The 22,133-nt window shown below is 41.2% G+C and overlaps 4 protein-coding genes across 6 annotated transcripts in view; 1 reads left to right on the forward strand and 3 right to left on the reverse strand.

The window, feature by feature from the left end:
* The window catches only part of LOC129177888 (troponin T, slow skeletal muscle-like), a 35,681-nt gene extending 18,446 nt beyond the window's left edge, over positions 1 to 17,235 (forward strand). For 2 of the 3 annotated variants that reach the window (XM_054769480.1, XM_054769481.1), the window contains 16 exons: positions 6,784 to 6,898; positions 6,964 to 7,233; positions 7,331 to 7,600; positions 7,681 to 7,935; positions 8,513 to 8,746; positions 8,810 to 9,073; positions 9,146 to 9,242; positions 9,319 to 9,369; positions 9,925 to 10,006; positions 10,088 to 10,178; positions 10,250 to 10,320; positions 12,381 to 12,515; positions 12,912 to 13,034; positions 13,315 to 13,475; positions 13,559 to 13,694; positions 13,821 to 17,235. In XM_054769480.1, coding sequence (XP_054625455.1) covers positions 6,987 to 7,233; positions 7,331 to 7,600; positions 7,681 to 7,935; positions 8,513 to 8,746; positions 8,810 to 9,073; positions 9,146 to 9,242; positions 9,319 to 9,369; positions 9,925 to 10,006; positions 10,088 to 10,178; positions 10,250 to 10,320; positions 12,381 to 12,515; positions 12,912 to 13,034; positions 13,315 to 13,475; positions 13,559 to 13,694; positions 13,821 to 13,994 — 2,391 coding nt within the window. In that variant the 5' untranslated portion in view covers positions 6,784 to 6,898; positions 6,964 to 6,986 and the 3' untranslated portion in view covers positions 13,995 to 17,235. Of the gene's footprint in view, positions 1 to 3,751; positions 3,963 to 6,783; positions 6,899 to 6,963; positions 7,234 to 7,330; positions 7,601 to 7,680; positions 7,936 to 8,512; positions 8,747 to 8,809; positions 9,074 to 9,145; positions 9,243 to 9,318; positions 9,370 to 9,924; positions 10,007 to 10,087; positions 10,179 to 10,249; positions 10,321 to 12,380; positions 12,516 to 12,911; positions 13,035 to 13,314; positions 13,476 to 13,558; positions 13,695 to 13,820 lie in introns of those variants that run through there. The other variant, XM_054769479.1, reaches the window with a different exon arrangement.
* zgc:56095 (Ferritin, lower subunit-like) lies at positions 1,225 to 2,623 on the reverse strand. Its single transcript, XM_054769504.1, has 5 exons — positions 2,437 to 2,623; positions 2,069 to 2,172; positions 1,846 to 1,992; positions 1,649 to 1,774; positions 1,225 to 1,574 (listed from the first exon to the last, which is right to left on the reverse strand). The coding sequence occupies exons 2-5, from the start codon at positions 2,168 to 2,170 to the stop codon at positions 1,425 to 1,427; spliced, it is 525 nt and encodes a 174-aa protein (XP_054625479.1). The 5' UTR covers positions 2,171 to 2,172; positions 2,437 to 2,623; the 3' UTR covers positions 1,225 to 1,424.
* si:dkey-197c15.6 (putative nuclease HARBI1) lies at positions 10,624 to 19,107 on the reverse strand. Its single transcript, XM_054769502.1, has 2 exons — positions 18,291 to 19,107; positions 10,624 to 16,724 (listed from the first exon to the last, which is right to left on the reverse strand). The coding sequence occupies exons 1-2, from the start codon at positions 18,979 to 18,981 to the stop codon at positions 16,330 to 16,332; spliced, it is 1,086 nt and encodes a 361-aa protein (XP_054625477.1). The 5' UTR covers positions 18,982 to 19,107; the 3' UTR covers positions 10,624 to 16,329.
* A 68-nt stretch (positions 19,108 to 19,175) lies between these two features.
* pigp (phosphatidylinositol glycan anchor biosynthesis, class P) lies at positions 19,176 to 21,943 on the reverse strand. The gene is made up of 5 exons (XM_054769505.1): positions 21,857 to 21,943; positions 21,551 to 21,635; positions 19,944 to 20,016; positions 19,754 to 19,872; positions 19,176 to 19,658 (listed from the first exon to the last, which is right to left on the reverse strand). The coding sequence occupies exons 2-5, from the start codon at positions 21,630 to 21,632 to the stop codon at positions 19,543 to 19,545; spliced, it is 390 nt and encodes a 129-aa protein (XP_054625480.1). The 5' UTR covers positions 21,633 to 21,635; positions 21,857 to 21,943; the 3' UTR covers positions 19,176 to 19,542.
* Between the last annotated feature and the right edge of the window lie 190 nt (positions 21,944 to 22,133).

Raw genomic sequence — 22,133 nt, forward strand, 5'->3', positions numbered from 1 at the left:
ATCCCTCATGACTGAGGGTCCTCGTCTGTGTGGTAACAGCTGGGTTTTTCAACAGGACAACGCTGCAGTTAGTTCACAATGCTCGCTTGACCAAGGACTTCTTCAGAGAGAATAACATCACTCTTTTGGACCATCCTGCATGTTCCCCTCATTTAAATCCCATAGAGAACATTTGGGGATGGATGGCAAGGGAAGTTTATAAAAATGGCCATCAGTTCCAGACAGTTGATGCCCTTGGTGAAGCCATCTTCACCACTTGGAGCAATGTTCCCACTAGCCTCCTGGAAACACTCGCATCAAGCATGCCCAAACCCATTTTTGAAGTGGTGAACAAGAACGGTGGAGCTACTCATTACTGAGTCCTACTGAGAACATTTTTTGTTCTGGTTTGGAGAGTTTTTTGTTATTTTTTGAGCGATGGTCTTAAACTTTTGATCAGCTGATTAACAACCTATTTCAGTTTAATTGTTGTTTTCAATAAATTACTTTCTCAAAGTGCTTTTTGTCTCACTTCTCCTTCTTGCTTTTGCATATTGTAGCTCTACTTAAAATCTCATTAAAATCCAAATGTGCAAAATGCAAATTATACCAATTTTTCAACTGGTCAGAAGATTTTGATCAGGAGTGTATGTGACAAACACAACCAATGAGTTTCTAGAAAATAATCCAAAAGAAATATACAATCCAAAATTATATATTGTAATATATATTATTGACTGAAAGATATATTTAAAATAATTATAATCATATTTTATATATATTTTTTTAAATGCATGTCCCCCTAAGACGCATTAAGTATAAACACTTTGGCCACTGCATGCGATATGATAGATCACCCATCACTAATCACATATTCTTTCATTTCTATAAAAAGTGGAACTATTTCTTGCTGAAAGCACACTTTCAGTGTATTGCAGTAGGACATGCGTTTGCATCATTTGGGGTGTGTGCACACTCTGGATCACTAGATTACAACGTGTGGTTGTCCTGCACGAGTGACATCCTTTTTATCTTTGCTGAAACATCAGTCACTATTTTTTTTTGTAAAACACAGGCCATTTGCTGCTTGCTTAAAAGTTAAACTTTAAACTACCATCAGATTGTGACTAAGCAAAGTCCTGTTGATATCTTTACACTGTTCTATAGGTGTAGACATAACATACTGAAAAATCACATGACAGCATGTCTGGAAGGTTAGTAGAAAGAATGTACAGTAATCAAAAATGAGGTGCTTGCATAGTCTTGGTTTATTCAATGTGTAACCCAACAGGAATGTGAGAAATATTGTACAATCCATACAAAAGGTAGTAGGAAAATACTACTTGTAAGCACCATAGCTATGAGGTTCTGATGTATTTTAGGGTAGTTGGTTTCCTGCAATACAAAATTAGCTTTGACCATATAAATATGTATGATGCTGGTCTTCACAGTGTGTGTTTATCGAAGAGGTATTCTCCCATGGGACCGTGGCTCTCGGACGCAGTGATGCGGGTCAGGCTGCCGATGTAGTCTCCCAGCTTCTTGATGGTGTCATGGCTGTCGTTGAGAAGGTGCTGCTCGAGGAAGTCACAAAGCTACAAAAAACAAATAGTGTTGAGCATTATATTTGCAAAGGCTTGCTTTCTGCATGATTGTACGGCAGACCTACATGTGGATCAGTATGGGTGCCTGCCTTGCGGTGTACATCCAGGATAAATGTGTTCATTGCCTTCTGGTAGTCCAGGGAGAAAGTCATGGCATCCAAACCACCTCTCCAATCCTCCCTACTTGGTTTCTGCACAATACATTTACAATATTAAAATCAACAAAGTACATACTCTAATTAGAAAATAATGTTAGATTTACAGAAATAGTCTGCAGCAAAATACGACCCCCTCTCATATTCTGATACTCCAGCAGCTTTTCAGCTTGTTCTCTCTCCTTCCCGGAGAGCTCCAGGAAAAAACTCGAGAATTTCTTCAGGGCAACATCATCCCTGTCAAAATACATGCCCTACAGAAGACAAACGAACTATTTAATTATGAATTAACAGCATACAAGGAAGTAAAATACGTGCAAATAAGGTTACCAGGGAAAGGTAGGTGTAGGACGCATTCAGCTTGAGGTTGACGAGCTTGTTGACGTCTCCCTCACATTCGGAGTTGAGGTTTTGCTTTACTACAGACTGCATTTCTAAAATAGAGAAAAATGCTGCAGTCAACACGACTTGTTTGATATTAAAGTCAATTATATTGAAACACTGCAACTGGATGTTCACACAAATTACATTACATCTCTTAATTAGTTCAATACCAACCATTTAAAGTAAACCATTAGCATTTTGAGGCACATCCCATTGTTAAATCTAATGCAAATTTTAATAATATGCACATTCGGTCAGTCGTGGCAAGGTTAGTTGTTGTATACAAAGCTAGCAAGATACTAATGAAATGTTACCTGACAAACAATTGTAATTGGCGTCGCTACCGTTGACGTTCACCTGTGCATGTAATCATCCACTTGTGTGTGTGTGTGTGTGTGAAAAGCGAGGCTTTCCCACCCCTTTAAAACACACCACAAGAGTGGAAAAAAGAAAACGGCTAGCCTTGCGTGGCTAGCATTGGCTGATTACGGTAGCTTAGTTGGTGGTGTGTCTCTACTGCCACCTGTCGTATTGGGGTCTCATTACATGTTGGATAACCGTAATCCTCTTCGGATAACATTAAAATTGTATGTATAATATTAAACCATAAGTAATGATCGTAATAATAATATAATCATAAATTTTAATAAAAAAAGGATTTAGTTTTTTTTAAAGTTACATTAAATTTAAATACAATACAGTGAGTGTCTAGATACTGTATGTACCCTGTGACTGGCAACCAGTTCAGGGTGGACCCTGCTTCTCGAAGAAGTCAGCTGGGATAGGCTCCAGCTCACCCGTGACCATAATGAGGACAAGTTGTTTATTAAATGGATGGATGTATATTGTTGCTTTCACTTACCAAGGGCAAAAAACAATTGAATATAGTAAGAAAAATAGTTGTTGGATACAATACACTAATGCTTTGTAATGTCCATATGTACTGAAAGTGCTGTTCATGGTTTGTATTCACAGTTCCTCATAGATCCCCATTATAAGCTATAAAAACATATCAAGGAATGCACTAAGGCTTTTCAGAGCAGACTTCTGTATTTTGTAGTTAGTCAATTAATAACAAATATGGGCCTGACGGTGGCCTAGTGGTTAGTATGTTGGCCTCACAGTAATGAGATTATGGGCTTGTATTTCCCTTGGAACATCCGCGGAGTTTGCATGTTCTCCCTGTGCGTGCTTGCGTGGGTTTTCTCCGGGTACTCCGACTTCCTCCCACATTCCAAAAGTATGGATGTTAGGTTAATTCGAGGCTCTAAATTTTCCATAAGAGTGAATGTGAGTGTGAATGGGTGTTTGCCTATATGTGCCCTGCGATTGACCGGCGACCAGTGCAGAGTGTAGCCCGCCTCTCACCCGAAGACAGCTGGGATAGGGTCCAGCATACCCGTGATTCTAAAACTTTGTGAGGCTCGATGGCTGGCACAACATTATTTCCTCAATTTCACTCATAAAGATGCAACGCAAATACAACTGCCTTGATATGAAATGATTTTGACAGTGTTGTGCATGTGTACCCAAGGAAGTGGCAGACGGAACAAAGGTCTGAGAGTTGTAAAAATGCAGATGCAGAAGCAGAGCCTTGCAAACATAACATGCGGACCAGAGGTTACCAGAGGAGGGCGTGGTTAAGAATTAGATTAAAAGTCAACACGACTGGGATGAAGTTAATGCTGAGACTTTCTAGCCAGCCGTAATTGCCGTTGTTTTTGTCAACACATCTGTTGCGGCTCTTGGGGATTGCAAATTCAAAGAAGTGATTAAAAAAATGACGATTAAAATGACTTCTCGTCACCTTTTGCTGTGTGTCTACCTGAGTCTGCTTTGGGTAAGTTTGATGATAACACGGTGTATTGTTATTCATTACACAGTGTCAAAATGTTGCATATGAGGTCAGCAAGGGACTTTCCTGATACTGTCATATAAATGATTTCATTTTTTATTTATTTTAAGCATCCATTCTCACCAACAGAAACGATACCATGAATGAGGAAGTGACAATGACGTACAGTAAATTAACAATATATGGTTTTATTGCGCTTTGTATAGTATTTGTAAACCATATCTATACCCAAGTTAATCACTTTATCTTCAGTTATTTCACAACATTAGGTACACCTGCACCATCAAACAAGAAGACATGATTGTTAAACTGTGTGACAGGGACAAAATATTAGAAATAGCTCTCAGTATACTGCAGTGCCGTTGCACACCAAATCGAGCTACAGCGACAAACAGGGTCATGCTCTACTCATAATGTAGTACATGTTGAAATTCATTATTCCCCTCAATAAACTGCAGCTTCCCAGTGCAGGCAGCAGTTATGCAGCCTTACTCAGTTGTGTTGCCAGTTATTTGGACAGTCACGGCTGTGTGTTGAGTAATTTTCCTAGAATAGTAAATCTATTTGCTATTTGCTACAAGCTGCACTTTGACTACTGTAAAGTATATCCAAGTTTCATATGTATAGTATTGTCCCTTGGGTAGGTATATTGTAATAATGCATGCAGAAATGTTAGCTGCCGTTTGAGTGATGATCACATTGTGAGCCTCGAAAACTCACCATACTCTGTCAATTGTTTGTTCTTCAAATGTCGTATTAAAGCTTTTTAACGTGCTACCCACGCAAGATAGTTTCCATGGCATGTGTTGGCAGTTAAGTTCCACACGGCAGATATGATTGCTATTGTTTTGAAGGAGGGGAAGGCAGGATGACACTGCCAAATAATGGTTTTGAAGGAAGGTAAGGGAGGATGATGCTGCCAAAGACATTAGTTAGGTTACGACACTACACTGTACGAAAGGATCCCTGCGTGCTGCAATAGTGTTAGCAACAGGTGATCGACTTTTGTGATCACAGTTGAAAGGCATTTATCGGCGATCTCCTGATTTTTCACGAAAATTGGCTGACACTGATCGGTGGCCGAGCGATCGGAGCACCTTTGCTGAAAACTCTTACACAAACCGTGTTATTTTGCACTACCTCAAATTCAAACTGCACTTTAGTGTATTTTATGAAAGGGACTGTTTGCAACTGCCTCAGAAATACACCGCCAGCACTTTAGCAAAGGCTCCTGCGCGTGTGTGTTACCTTACATGCTTGATGCAGAAAGAGGGCGAGGTATAATGCTTGCAACAAGTTCAAGTTAGGACCCTCTAGGCAGCCCCGTAACTGTTTCAAACTGTGTGTTTACATTTAAAATTTAAATAAGTAATTGTAATTAATTAAATAAATAAGATATTTAAGAAGTTTACGTTCCAAAAATTCCGCAATTTGGGTCACTGCTTGTCATTGAAGGGTGAAGGTGGGTCCTGCAGCCAAACCAGTTGAGAACCACTGGTCTATGTGAAGGCGACATTTATAATTCCTTTTGTATTGGCTGTCTGGATTGTGTATGACAGTCAACCATGAGCAGGGGTCTCAAACTTACAGCCATATTGTGTGGCTCCCGACTTGACATCAAAGTTGATTATAAGTGTGGCCCACACATCCTGAGAAGGTGGTGAGAGGCACTTTAGCTTGCTTAAAGGAAGTGGCTCTTTAAATGGTCAAGCGATAGCCAGCCCTTAAGTCACAGTGAGTTTGTCACACTGAAATGAACAGGGGGATCATGAGGCAGAACAGTATCGATAATCATGGTGTCAACATACAAATGACAGCACAACATGTAACAGGTAAGTAAACACACATGGGACAACTACTACTATTATGGAAACATCACTCCTGGGAGTGCTTCTGGCTTCCCAGCATGCTTTGCAGCACTTGTTTTGGAAAAAGTTGCTAAAGGTATGTGTTTAGAGTTAACATAGTTATTTATTGAGGAAAAGGCTTCTTGAGACGTCATCTGTACTTCTGTGAAGAAGGTGTCAGACGTTTCACTCCTCATCCGAAGAGCTTCGTCAGCGAACTAATAAGTGCTGGTAGCCTAGGCCTTAAATACAGCAAGAGTGGGCGGAATTGGTGTGCCAACACCCTCCTCCTATTGGTTCCTTACACTAAGCCTGGGCGGAGTAGTGGTATAATCCTATCCTGCTATTAACACCTCCGATAAAAGGGAAGTGTCGCTCCCTGAGTTGGATATGAATGACTCTGATACTGGCTCGTTAGCATCTATTGTTCTGGCTCGGCCCTGGCTTCACCTCATTTGCAAGACTAAGAGCTGTGGGTTTTGGTCTCAGTAACCTGCTGAACACAGGGTCCAAATTAAACCTCAAACCACCATTCCGATTCAATGATGGGTTCTGTTGTTTGACAAAAATAGCTTCCTTTACTCCTCTTTCAAACCATCTGTTTTCTTTGGCCAAAATCTTTACCTCGCTGTCCTCAAAGGAGTGATTGGTTATTGATTATTTATTATTATTATTAGCAGTAGTTTTCCTGTGTATGTGTTATCTACCTGCTGTGTGTTACGTTGCTGTGTGATGGTTATACTGTAGTATTATTTATTTTATGACACTGTGAGTCTGACTATTATATTGCGTAATGACCTTTGTTCAAAACGTGATTCCGGACTGAATACTTGATGCAGCCCAGCCTCACCCAGACTTGACCTGTAGCAGCCCTCAGTTGAGTTGAGTTTGATACCCCTGGATTAGAGTACATGTTTGTATGTCCTGTGTGAGGTTATTTACAGTATTACTGTTTTAAGGGTCCCACCACTCAACAATCCCCAACGCACACAACAGCAAGCAGTACAGAAATAACAACAGTGATAACTACTGTGATTCCCCCCACCTTTACGAGCCTCTTCACCACAAGCCAGCGTACGTATCATCTGTTGTCTTCATCTCTAAGCCTTTGTACATGCTAAACTCTTTTGTCTCGTTAGCTCCTGAAAACGTTCAAGACGTGATGGTAGAGGAGCAAAACGAAACCAGCATAACACTTAAGTGGGAAAAGGTGAACAACATCTCCACGTACCTCCTACAATATGGCCTCAATGGCGGTGAAAAGGAGGAGAGGATTAATGCTTCATCAGGTCAGATGTTCGTCACACATGTGGTTACTCACCTGACGGCTGGAAGAAAATACCAATTCAGGCTCATCTCTGAGTTTATGGGCGCCAACAGCAGCGGATACACATTTTCTGCTCCGACTGGTAGGTTGTCTTACATTGTTTAAACACTTGGAATTGGACAAAGTGATATCAGCTGAACCCTTCTTGTGTTCAAGCACCAAATGATCTTCTCTTTCAGCCCCTGAGGATGTTCAAAATGTCCATGTGGTGACCCAAACTGAAAGCAGCATTACTCTGTCATGGAACAAGGTTGGCAATATCTCAACATACGTCCTACAATATGGCAACCACAACAGAGCCATAGAGGACCCAGTTTTTGGATTGAATCCTAAAGCAATGTTTATACATGAGGTTTCTTGGCTCACTGCTGGGAAAACATACAACTTCACTCTTATCACTGTCTTTGAGAATGTTACCAGCGCTGGATTCACGTTTGACGCCTCGACAGGTATGTACATAGCCTTGGCAATACAGTACTATATTTAAACTTCTCCAGAGCGCTTCCATTCAAGTGTTTGTCCTTATTAGTGCCCTCAATAGTGGCTGTGGTCAATGTGACTGAACGTTCTGAGACCAGCTTGACTCTGGCATGGGAGAAGGTGGATGTTAAGTGGACATACTTGCTTCACATCAATGACCAAAATGTCACAGTAGAACCAGACGGATCGTCAAAAGTCTCCCGCTCATTCATGTCTTTGCAACCTGGAACAGAGTATCCATTCACTGTGATCACAATGTTCTCTGGGCTCAACAGCACCGTTTATAAAGGCTTCTCTGTAACAGGTACTGGAAAGATGCTCTACAGTTCAGTTTTTTTGGGATTGTATTTAGCACTGGTAACTAAATCTGGAAGGCTGAATTCTTAGAAGGTACGTAGATATTAGACACATTACAGACAAAAAATAGAGAAATACAACTGGTTGGAGTTGCCCTTGGCAACAGTTTGCCCTTGAACATGCTAGCATACATTTCTAGGGGGTGTTGAAACTTGGGTTTGACCATTTTAATTTTTTAAATATTTTTTGTTAAAATTATGGATATATTTGTGTTCAACTTTTTGGGGGGCGGTGTTATATCTTTATTGTTGCTTTGTTGTCAATCAATTGATCATTATTTAATTATTTAGAATTATTTAATTATTTATTAATAATTGTTGTTTATTATTATTTATTTTAATGTTTTTATTGTTTATGGTATGTTATTTTATTTTGTTCAGATTTACTCAGTGTTGAAATTTAGTATACCTTTGCCATTCTTCATATTAAAATTTGTTCATCAAGCAGATTCCCAAAGAGCTGAAGTGAACTGTACCACTGTGTGGACAGATGACACTTACTGATAATATTATCCCGTGTTTCAGCCATTAACTGCACCAATGTGACCTGGCATGTCACTACATCATCCATCCAAGGAGCAACCGAGGGCCTATTTACAAGTGCCACCGCCTCTAATGGCTCTCACACTCATGCCAGTCCAGCAGAAGGTCAAAATGTGTCATTTTCCAGACTATATTCAGGTGCAACATACAACGTGACGCTCCAGTATGAAAGAAATTCCACTCACTTTCTGCAGTGTCAGCACAGACTGACAACCAGTAAGTACTGAACTGGTTTACCACTCTGTATTTACATTGATTTCAAGACATCTTTCTGTTTAGTTCCACCAGATTTAACGGCTTACTGCAACAACTGGGATTCTGGCTATTCTGTCTTTATTGTCTGGGATAAGCCAGACGGTTTGTGGACTGCTGTGGAGGTGAACGTAAGTGGAAAAACTTTCACAGTGGATGGTATCGAACAACGGCATATCAGGATACCTGGATTCCAACCTGCAAGAACGTACGGGGTGTCTCTGTCGTCACTATCTGGGAGTGTGATGAGATCCAAAGCGTACGTTTTTCACTGTTCCACTGATCCTCGTGGTGAGTTCAAGTGTAATTGTATATTTGTGTTGACTCTTTCAGAGATTTTAGTTTGGATTTTCATCTTTCTAGGAGTCATTGCAGCGTCAGTCGTCTCTATCCTTCTTTTTGGTGTCCTAATGTGTGTGACAATATTTGTTTTAAGGAAAAGACCAAATGGCATCATCAGGTTGGTGCTCACAGACTCACAGATGCTTCTTTGCTTGTCTGTGAAGTGTGTATGAGAGTTTCTTTGCTCATTTTAGGAGGAAAAAGTCTTTCCTTGGCGGTGACCCTGTTTCACCTGACAAATTCACGTAAGGCTGTGCTATTAGCCAAAAATTACAAAAGACAAGAATTAAGAGGCAGTCACTATCTGACAGATGGGAGCAGTGAAATTGCATTCAGTTGAATAGCCTTTAAAATCAATAGGTGGAATGAAAAAAAAAATGCATTGGAAATTTTGAAGCATTTGGCCATAGATAAGGCCATTATCTATCTCTGCTTGAAAAATGAGTTAAATATTATGTTTTATGTTGTGTACACTAATGTTACTGTGTTAAAAATTCTTGTTGCATTTGTTTGGATGGAATCAACCTCTGTTAGTTTTCCCTCATGAAGATCAGCGTTGCAGCAATGATGCTACAGTATTGCCTCAAAGCCCATCCATTCATAGTCTGATGTCATCCCTATGATGCTAAAAGTCAACAGGGGACAGGGTGTGTGGCTAATCACTGTGAAGGATTTAAGCCTCTCTTTGGAATTCTGGCTCAACAAAAGCACATTCACATGCAATCGAAACATTTATGCATGGGATCTATTTGCTCAAATGTTGTAAACAGTAAGGTAAAATGCTTGTGTTCTGTCTCCAGAGATATTCCTCTTGCGAAGTTTCCTGCACATTTTTCCAAATTATGTATGGATAAGAACAGGGGTTTCATTGAGGAATATCAGGTGATCAAATAGAACAAGAAAACGCACTGTGTTTTTTTTTTATTGTGTTTAGGTTTCTTAACCCTTTCATATCTCATGCAGCGTCTTGGTCTTATTGGCATGGATCAAACGCAAAATGTTGCTTTGATACCTGACAACTCTGCAAAGAATCGCTTCACTAACATCCTGCCATGTAAGTGTGTGTGATGGTCAGTGTTGAAAAAAAAAAACACATTTGAAAGCTTAACTCTCCTCTTCTTTGAGATGACTGGTGCAGAGTGAAGCTACAAACCACAAATGGCATGTCGGACTACATCAATGCCTCTTATATGCCGGTAAGTACTGCTTTTCATTGATTAAATAGACTATGGTATTCCACTAAAACTGGGGTCAACAAAGGCTCAAAGAATATTTACTTCTTTCACAAATGGCGTAAGCCAGTGTTTGGATCCCAAATGCAGAGAGGACAAGGCAAGGTGTGGAAGAAGTTTAATACAAGAATTGTCCTCCAAAGGAGTGACAAATATATACAGTACATATAAATAAAAAAATATATAAAGAGTCCAACGTAAGTATGGGACGTCCTTGATGACATTAAGGCCTTTACGGAAAATGCCACGCAAAGTGACCTCGTCATAGCCGCTCTTGGCTGCCAAAAATCTAAAGTCAATTGAAAATGCAGCCACCGAGCGTCCTTTCGGCTTGATATCAAGCAATCGACTTCCTGCCTCCATCCCTCTAATGGGATGGTCAAAAACCTTTCTCATCTCAATAAAAAATAGAAGAGAAGAGCGAATTGCGGGGCTAGCCTTGCCAATGTCTATGGCCCAGACTGCTGCCTTGTCAGTGAGCAAGCTCAGGATAAATGCCACTTGGGTTTGATCCTACGCGTAAGTTCCTGGCTACTGGTTGAACACCAATGGGCACCGGTGAAGGAATTGTTCACAAGAGACCGACTCGCCCAAAAAACGCTGTGGATGAGGTATGCTCGGCTCTCGGTGGGAGGCAGCCAAAGGGACTGGTGCTTGTGCTGCGCTGGGAGGTGGAAAAAAAAAAGCCCTTCTGGAAAACAGCGAGCACAAGCCCTCGCCAGTCATTTGTCTAGCGCCCCTACGTTATTCTGACAACCTCACTCCCAAAAGAAGTTGTCAAAGCCTTCATGAAACTGAGGAATATGTGCCACTTTCACAAATCAAACTCCACATAATCAGTTTAACAATACCAGACTGGCAAGGAAGACCGAATGAAATCACATTCTTCAACGGCCGTGACAAAACCCATGGAACTAGCCTGCACCTTCAATGGACCACAAACCAAGTGATGGGTAAAATACAACAGTTTGTTATGCTCAATATTGAGCTATAATCGAGACAGTGTACGAGAACCGAGGCAAAATTTTGCCCAAAACTGAATCATACGAAAACTGGGGTGTTTGAAAACGGAGGTTTGACTGTATTCTTAGTTTCTATATAATAAAAGTTTTTTACTTCCCTAAATGGTTAAAATAGTCATACATTAAAACAAGCATAATGTTTACATTTAGTGAACTATCAGGAGTGTTCTGCTTTTATTAAGGACCTATTTCAAACACGCTAGTCAAAGATCCTCAATATGACAGGAGTGCTCTGCTGTTTTTAAGAATCTTCTGCAAAAATGTCATCATGGCCAGATTTGACCATAGCTGAGGGTAGGAACGTAGATGAAAATTGAGAGCAATCACAACAGACCGATGCAGAGTCCACAACACTGCAGACGACAGTTTGTATTGACAGAAAGGACAAGATTGTGGGTACAAGCGGCCAAAATTTGTTTTCTCGGTAGGGTGGCTGGGCTCTCCCTTAGGGATAAGGTGAGAAGCACTGTCTATCAGGGAGAAACTCTGAGTAGAACTGCTGCTCCTCCGCATTTGGAGGAGCCAGATGAGGTGGCTAGGGCATCTGGTCAGAATGCCTCCCGAATGCCTCCCTGGGGATGGGTTCAGGGCAAGTCCGACTGGTAGAAGGCCTTGGGGAAAACCCAGAACATGTTGGAGAGACTGTCTCTCAACTGGCCTGGGATTGCCTCGGGATCCGCCGGAAAGAGCTGGACCAAGTAGCCGGAGAGGGAAGTCTGGGCTTCCCTGCTAAGGCCCCCGTGACCCGACCTTGGATACGCGAAAGAAGATAGATGAATGTATGTGCCAGAGTTGGAGCGCCCGCCGGCAGTTAAGTAGCACTCACTGTGCTAGATGCTGCAGATTTCTGCTGCTTGCTTTTCAAAATTAAACAATTTCCAAAATGACAACATCCAAAAGCCCAACTTCAAATGCTCATTAACATATTTTTAAAACAAATTGAGAATCACTGCCATAGGCTATAATCTGTATGCACATGATCACGGTAGATTACCTTCACAGGGTTACAGCAGTAGCCGAGAGTACATCGCCACTCAGGGGCCTCTGCCCTCCACAGTCACTGATTTCTGGAGAATGATCTGGGAGCAGAGGGTGAGCGCTATCGTCATGGTAACCAACTGCATTGAAGGAATAAGGGTACGTTTTTGCCACAGATTCATACATTAAACCAGGAGTGTCCAAAGTGTGGCCTGGGGGCCATTTTTGGTCTGACAATTAGAGAAATTATCACCAAGATAATATTATATATTACTATTATTAGATATTACTATCATTAGATACTACTATTACTATTTGCTTTGTCACCAATACACAGCTAAGATGTGGATGTTTTGTTCATAACAGTGACTTACATTGGATTGATTTTACCATGTTTAATTCACAAACTGTATCAAGGTGGCCCCCATATCCTAAAGTTTTCTGTACGCGGCCCTCTGTGGAAACAGTTTGGACACCCCTGCATTAAGCCACAAATTAAGCCATTTAGTACCACGTCAGCTACAACTGTATTGAATAAATACATGATTTTTCTAGACTAAATGTGAACATTACTGGCCTGCACAAGGCAAGAGTTGCCTTCACGGAGAGCTGACCATCACCCTCGCATCGGAACAGCAAGAGCCCAACTGGACATTAAGGGAATTCCATGTGAAACATGTATGCCAATTACCATCTCAATGTTGATGTGAAAGTAACAAAAGAACTAAAAGGTTTAGATAGCCATTTCATGAAAATGTGTGCTCAGTGCTCATAGAACCTGTCTGTCTCTCAACTTGAACAGTAATGTTAGCACTGTTGTAGGCTGGTCCAACAAAATTTCACTAAAGTAGTTGTGGTGTTACCATGGATACTGTTCTTCACTTATTACAATGCATCACAATATTTTCAATGATGTACACTTTTTCGCTCAGAACTTGCTGACCTGTGGTGTTTCCAGAGGAACAGCTCAGCAGAGAGGATGGTGAAACACTTCCACTTTACTACCTGGCCTGATCACGGAGTCCCTCAGGGTACAGATGTCCTGATCCAGTTCGGAGGGCTTATTAGGCAGCACATAGAAGCACAAAGGACCAAGGCTCCCACAGTGGTTCACTGCAGGTATGATGCTTCAAAAGGGAAATATGCCTGTGGTAATAATACTATAGGACACACTGAATTGATGATCATGTCCTGTCTTGTAGTGCTGGAGTGGGTAGAACCGGCACCATTATAGCCTTAGATGTTCTGCTTCAGCAGATGCACAGAGACAAAAAAGTGGGCATCAACGCTTTTGTTCACAAAATGAGACTGCGGCGGCCACACATGGTCCAGACAGAGGTAACCCACACACACACACACACACACACACACACACTTTAGCTACTCTTTTAGTAGTTAGACTGTGTAGGAAACTTACATGCTAGCATGTTCTACATTTCTAATTGACTTCTGGTTTCTTTGCAGTCCCAGTATGTTTTCCTACATCAGTCCATCTTGGACTATCTGAAGTCTCAAGGTGAGACTGATGAAAACACATACGAGAACGCTGACATGATATATGTGAATGCCACAGCACTGAGAGAGTTCGACAAAATGACGGACAATGGCAAAAGAAGTCCAGAAAATGTACTATGTTAACAAAAAACATGCACTTTTATCTTGATCTGCACTAAAATGGAATACACACTGATCAAAATTTTAAGACCAGTTGAAAATTTGCAAGAATTTACATTTTGCACTGTTGGATCTTAAGTAGGTTCTAAGTAGAAATCGTAGTGAGACCCCTGAAAACCCTGTTCTTATCCACACATAAATTGGAAAAATGTGCAGCAAACTTCGCAAGAGGAATATCTCTGGAGACAGAACACAACATTTTACCTTACTATGTATAAGTGAGACAAAAATAATTGAGGAAGAAACTTATTGCAAACAAGCAATAAAGTGAAATAGGCTGTTCATCAGCTGATCAAAAGTTAAGACCACAGCCTTCAAAATCCAACATTTTAGCAAAAATGTGGATTTAATGTTATTTTCTGTCAGGTATTTACACTGTCATAATCACTTGATGGCAAAGGCAAAAAAGCTTTCACTCTTTGAATGCAGTAGGATTGTTGAACTGCATAAGCAAGGCCTCTCGCAGCGCACTAGCACTGCTGAAGTTGGACACAGTAAGACAGTCATGATAACCTTCTTAAAAGATCCTGTGTGTTATGGAACAAGTGAAGTGGTAAACCCAAAAACCTGTCACCAGCCCTGAGCCGGAGGATCCTATTGGCTGTCTGTCAAGACATGGGACGATCCTTGGCCCACAAAATTACGTGTTTGGAAACGAGAGTACCAAACATGGGACTTTGAAATGTGGAAGAAAGTTTTATTCTCTGATGAGAAAAAATTGAACCTTGGCGGTCCTGATGGTTTCCAATGTTACTGGCATGACAGGGAGAGCCCACCTGAGATATTTTCCACACAGCACAGTGGAGGGGTGCCATCATGATCTGGGGTGCTTTTTCCTTCAATGGAACAAAAGCGCTTCAAGTTGTGTAGGGGCGTCAAACGGCAGCTGGTGATGTGGCAAGGTTGCAATGGACATCCCTCATGACTGAAGCCCCTCGTTTGTGTGGTAATGACAGGGCTTTTCAACAGGACAACACTGCAGTCCACAATGCCTGCCTGACAAAGACTTCTTTTTTTCCAGAGTGCAGTTTTATGTAACTTAAATAAGCCTTGTGTGTTCATTCATTGTTTGTACACTCAAGCCTTTTATTATTTATGTGAAATTTGGTCTGGTTTTCTTTTAAATGCAATTTAGGCGCCAAAATAAGTGTGTTATAGCAGTGGGCAGTGGTTCTCAATTATTTTCTGTCCTGCCCCCACTGGGGACAGAAATATTTTTGCACTTCCCCGATTTGAAATACGATTGAGAAACTGACATCTATTTATTTATCTGTACTGTACAGACTGAACTCAAAACTGAAACCAGCAAAATGCAACAAAATAGAAAGCAGTGAAGCATACAAGTATATTCAAATTGCATCTTGAGTACGACAAATTCATACATGTTGGCAGGTCTGCACTAATATTGAAAGTCCTCCCTAACTCTCACGCCCCCCATGACAGCCCCACTATTTGAAAAGAACTGGTTGTAGGATGATGTGCAGGGTTTCATTACATTTGATATTCATATGAGCTAGTCTGTTGGATGCAATTTAAGGCAAAATAAGGTTCGGACCTTCAATCTGAAAAAAATTGCATAAACAAACCTTACTGATTTTTAATTGAAGACCCCTGACCTACACTGTACAGTACAGCTCCACATGACAAACATGGTTGAAAGTCCCTTATGTAAAATTTACATCAAGGACAGCTTTGTGTAAAGGAAAGGAAACAGGCTTTGCTACACATCGTAAAATTAAAACTGGAGCTGTGCCACCAATTTGTCAGTCAGCTACAGATGCGGGAGCTGTAAGTTTGATCAATTTGTTTTACTTCAGCAAAGCATAATGTTGCTGTTAAAATGTGAGTGTAATGTTGGCACTGTAGCTCACATACAGTAGCTGTGCTAGTGTTGCTAATGTTTGTGTCCTCCTGTCACACTCATTGATATGTTGTTGTATGTGACATGTGACATCTAATACATTGGAGAAGTGCAGTTACAGTAGTATATGTGAAAAGTGGACAGAGTACACAATAGCGCTTTTTGGAGCCACTCTGTCAAAGACAGGTGTGGACAAACGCAGCAGTTCCCAGTAGGGATTACAAAAAGCACTTTCTGCTTATTGAAAATTGTTGAAAAACAAGGAGCTTTAAATGAATATTGGGAAGAATTTGTGCTACAACTTTTGGAATGGATCTTATTAGATTATAGGTGTACCTAATAGAATGTCTGCTAAGTGTGTCCTTTTGGTGTCATGATAGTGTAGAAACTTCCTCCTTCCTGTGTGAAAATAAAACATTGTCCTCCCACCTGACGGCGTCATTCTGGTTCCTCTTGACTGGGTGGAGCATTAAAGCTAGAATCGATGAGTTCCTGTCGAGCCCTCAAGCCGTCGGGGCAAAGCACTGCCGCCGAACCCAGGCAAGGGTTGCTCGGCTGACGGTCTTCAAATTTGTCGTCCCCGGGCGGCAGGGGCACAGAGAACTTCTTGGCAATGTTGTGCAAGACACAGCAAGCCTTCACCACGTTGGTCAACTTGTCTAGCGCAAAGCTGAGCTGAGTCAAGCACCTGAAGCGCCACTTGAGGGAGCGCAGTGTTGTCTGCGTCACGTTGTGAATCTTGGCATGTGCTTCGTTGAAGCGAACCTGAGCAATGCCTTTGGGATCGGACACGGGAGTCAGGAGTCGTTTGCTTAAGTGATAGCCTTCACCTCCTTTAAAAACAAATAGACAAGAAAGTGCAATTGATAGGACATCAGAACCCATAAAAGGACAACACTAGAAATGCATGGACAGGGAGATGACCACAGTGTGTACCAGTGGGCATCAGGTGAGGCAGCACTGTGGAATACTGCTTAGGATTTGAATGGTTTGAATCTCCGTGCTTGTGTGGGCCAAATAGAGACTCAAATTGTTCCAGGCCTTCCGCTACATGTAAAGGATCGTGGTGCAACGCCACAGTAAAATAAAAGCTGCCACACCTTGGAAATGAATTGTTTTTTTAAAACATGAAAACAATGTTAAGTAATACACTATGAATGGCCATATATGCTATATTGGGTGCCCATTACGGGGGTCGCGAAGGTAGTGTGAGTCACGTGTCACCAGATCATAACATCAATACTTTGGTTGCATTATTTTTAATACTTTGAAGAGCTATTTTCATAACCATATTCACATTCATGTTTGTAACTAAAGCTTGTTATTATTTTAAAAAACAATTGGTACCGGATCAGATCGGCAAGACTATAAAAAAAATCGCATTGGCTCAGAAGCCAAAAACTGTGGATCGGGACATCCCAACTATATATTCTAAACCAGTGGTCACCATTGTACCTCTTGCTCTAGTTTTACCATTTTTGCTGCTTTAAATTTTGTGTTTCTGCAATGACAAATTGGCCACAGTCCGCAGATGGCCCCTGGGCCGCACTTTGGGTACTTTTGTGGATCTTCGTCCGGGTCGGGCTTGTGGCGTGAGCATGAGCCAACCTACAAATCTATTTGGCTTGTTTTCTCAGTGTCGCGGTCGAGCGAAGCAATGGTGGTTGAGGGGAGAGCAGCTGCGTTACAACAGTCAGTCCTAATCAGCAGCGTTTTTGGAGATGCACATCTTTGTACTTATATATGTGCCTTAATTTTGAGGTAGCAAAGGCTGACCTGCAATAATTACTGTTGCGTGTTGGTGACCCCTGTTCTAAATAGTTGTTTTTTACAGATCAGAAATAGCTACTTTTTCATACCTGACAGTTTCGACTGCAACTGGTCTGTAAAAAACAACTGTTTCGAATGTATTAATGATAAACCAAACGAAACACGTTGGACTGTATATGCTGTTTCATAGCAGGTAGATCATTTTGCTCGTGTGCACCCCGATATACATGTACAATGTACATAAATAGACTAAATATATTATCTGTTTATAGTAGGAGGTAGGTATTTGGGACATGGTTATATTAAAAGTAACCCACAGGCTGAAAAAGTGTGAGCACCCCGATGCTACAGTATATAGTACTGTAGATACATATATAGCCTATTTACGTATTGACCACAATTTGAAATAAAATCAGGGTTTCCGTTACATATAATTGATCATGCAGGTTTCCTTGGGAAACCCTGTGTTCATAGGTGTTAATGTGATTGTAAATGGTTGTCTATATGTCCCTGTGATTGACTGCCCACCAGTCCAGGTTGTACCCCGCCTCTCACCTAAAGTCAGCCGGTAGGAGTCAGCAGTATAAAAAACGTATGGTTCCATTCATGACACAATCCAACATCCTTACCTATAACCCAGTATTGTCCATACAGTTCTTCCTCGATCTCTCGCCCTCTAAACGACGTGCGCCACAAGTCCTGCTCGCAAGTGCTGCCCACACAACACTTCTCCACACTCAGGATGTTGCCATCCAAGTCACAAATAATCTGGCTGACCACCGATTTGTAACCAAGTGTGTTGACGAATTGTTGGCGTGTGAACGCCAACGTGTTCTTGTCATAAGTTGAGGATCGGATCTTGAAGTGAGTCGGGGCCAGGACGCCCAGCACGTCTGGAATTCCGCAGAACTCCTCCACCATGTGTGCGATGTCCACTTTCGCCTTTCGGGTCTGCGGGAACGAGATGAACTGATCGGACATACTGGCCACCACCTCGGAGACCGTGCACACGATGCTCTGGCAGTCTGTCTTCAGGTTGAAACGCTTCACAAGGGTAATGGTGGTGGAGCCGTGGGCGTAATAATTGAGCGTCACCATTATCATGGTATCTACGGTTAACGTCGAGAGCATGTATTTCTTCATGCGAACACGGATGATGTCTGCGATGAACTCGACGCAAGGTCGCGTTAGGTGGAACATTTCGAACAAAGTGTCGTCGTCGTAGCAAGCAAAACAGCTCCTGGACTGGGAGTCCATCTCCTCTTCATGTCCCAGGAGCTCCGCCTGGACTGCGAACCAAACTGGCAGGGCGTCGGACATTTGTTAGCCGCTACAGTGACTTTAAACTGATTTCAAAATAACAAAACCATCTACAACCCGCGTTCAAGTACAGACTGTGACAAGCACCGGAAGCGAGCATTATTTACTTCCGTCATCGTGTATTACAAATGTAGAATTTACAAAGGTTCGTTATCGCCCTCTAGTGTACTGGAATGAAGGTTCGTTATCGCCCTCTAGTGTACTCAAGTGCATTTTTTTAAACCTGTACTGTACACAGTATTGTACAAAACAATGATTTTCTTTATAAACGGCATATTTAATTTATTCTGCATTAAATCAAGTCTAAAAAGACAGTATGCCATATAAATACATTACCTATTCATATTTACGTTCACAGGTTAGCATGAATGATTAATTATTTCATGTGTACTATGCCATCAGTGAGACATACATATTGTTAAAATACATCAAAACAAACTCTTTATTAATAAAAACAACATACTGTACATATAAAGAATATATGTATATTAAAAAAGACATTTCTATCCATTGCATAACTTAATCTTTACCATTCATTTGTCTGCAAAAAGTAAAACATGTTTATAACTTAGGTGACAAGTACAACATTTTGCTGACTTCACTGATGGGCATGTCCTTTAGTCTTGGTATTTGACTTTTCTGGGGCAATTCATTCATTTGGCCTCTTGCATATACATCTGAAAAATATACCAGAGGGATGAGAAAAGGAAGTTCCTTGCTATGCTGTACTTATTTTTTATAAGAATAAAAGATCTCATAGAAAGGCACATACCAGTAATGGTGTCGACACAGTCAAGCGGCGCCGTGTTGTACATGTTCACTCCGTAGAGCATCACAACAAAGATAGTTAATGCGACCAGCAGATAGATTGGGACAGCCAGTGCCCAATATCTACAAGACAAGACGTAATGAAGATGTAGCGTCACTTAAAAAAAAACTGGATATAAAAATGTTTCGCTTACTTTTGAGGCCAGTAAGTGAGTCCTACTGAATGGAGCCACTCCTCTGGGATGTATGCCCACACACAGTACAGAACTATGCAGAGAATAAAAGGGACATCTCGGGATGAGTATGGTTATGGTTTAATAGTTATGGTTTAATTTATTCCGAACATGTGATCTCGTGACCTTGTGGCGCTTAAGTTGCTTGAGTAGGAAGTTGCTCTTTATTTAGGCAGATATTAGTCAGGACAAAAATTAAAATGAGCTTGGCACACAATAGGAATGAAAGGGGGTAACTGCAACTGTGGCCATGGTGTATGTAGACAAGGTCAGTCACTGTTCATGACTCCACCATAAGAAAGACAATGGGCAAAAACGGCCTGGATGGCAGAGTTCCAATACCAAAACCACTGACCAAAAAGAACATTTAGGCTCGTCTCAATTTAACCAGATGATCACAAGACCTTTGGGAAAATACTGTGTGGTCTGATGAGACAAAAGTTGAACTTTTTGAAAGGTGTGTGTCCCATTACATCTGGCGTAAAAGTAGCATTACTTTTACGCCAGATGTAATGGCGTAAATGTTTTCAGAAAAGCATTGGTCCCAACCCGCCGTAGTTGCAAGTGCGTGCTGTCTAACTGCAAAAACTTGGGCAAAATTTGGGGATCTGTACATGGTGAGTGAGCACGCGGAGAGCGCAGACCTCTGCCAAGCGCCATAGTTCCCCCCATATTGTGATTTACACCTTTTTTTGTGGAATTATATGCACAAATGCCAAAAATGGTCCTATCTCACAATTCCCTACTTATTATTTCACATTTTAGTAGTGAAATAACATGTTTGGTCTGCGAAGTAATTAATATATAACAAAATATGTTTTGTTTTTGAGGAATTACTGTTGTAATTTACTTTTTTTAAAAACCGTATAACCAGTGGGGGGCTGCACGGTGGTCTAGTGGTTAGCATGTTGGCCAACACAGTAACAGCCTAGAGATCGGGAAGACCTGTGTTCGATTCTCCCTTGGGCATTTCTGTGTGGAGTTTGCATGTTCTCCCCGTGTGCGTGGGTTTTCTCCGGGTACTCCAGCTTCCTCCCACGTTCCAAAAACATGCATGTTAGGTTAATTCGAGACTCTAAATTGTCCATAGGTATGAATGTGAGTATGAATGGTTGTTTGTCTATATGACAAACCAGTCCAGGGTGTACCCCGCCTGTCGCCCGAAGTCAGCTGGGATAGGCTCCAGCATGCCCCCGCGACCCTAATGAGGAGAAGCGGTATAGAAAATGGATAGATGGAATAACCAGTGGGCTGAGGCACAGTGGTGACGTGATCAACAGGTAAGCAGACACACACGCACACAGCGGGGCAACTACTATTACGAAGAATGACAACAACTCACAAAACATTAAACATGTGATATTTACAACTATTTACAAAGCAGTCCATCAAAGCATCCTGGGAAGCAGGAAGTATTCCAAGGACAGCGTGCTGGAAAGCATGAAGTGTTCCCAGCGATGCTACAGTACAGCATAATGAAACGTAGCATTAAATCACCTCATGTAGTTGCAATATTACTGACAGACCAGGAGTGTACAAGCACAGTGAAACAAGAAAATACGACTTACAGAAGCCAAACTGTGAGCCAAGGAATAAAACAAAGCCATATATGGCTCTCTCGGGAACAGGAGAAGGGGAGTTTTCCACCATGACCTGAAAACAAAATCATAGAAGAAATAACTTAGGAACACGCAATGATTGTATTCTATTGTACGAAACTATCATACACTACCTCGCAATCTCAGCGATCATTTACGATCAAAATGACATTTTATTCAAAGTAATTAACAAAAGCATCCCAAACAACAACTATAAAAACCTAATCGATACCTAATCCTAAAGTCTATTGATATGGACAAAAAATCAAAACAAACCTGTCTTTTTGGTTTCTCTAGCGTGTTTAATCTGCCAACAGCATCGTCAATTGATTTGTTGTGCCTACATTTGCCCACGCACTTCCACACACGACAGGAAACATGTGAAAAACGGGAGTTCCTAATTTAGAATTAGTATGTGCTAATTCCAATGTAGATATTTTACCATATTTTACTATATCGATTATTATTAGTATTATATGAGCACAATTATTTATAGTTACGGATATAGTTTTGCATAATTTCTTTACAAATGTTCCAGCTACACGCAAGCACT

This window comes from Dunckerocampus dactyliophorus, chromosome 2, assembly GCF_027744805.1.
Source record: "Dunckerocampus dactyliophorus isolate RoL2022-P2 chromosome 2, RoL_Ddac_1.1, whole genome shotgun sequence".
NCBI lineage: Eukaryota > Metazoa > Chordata > Actinopteri > Syngnathiformes > Syngnathidae > Dunckerocampus > Dunckerocampus dactyliophorus.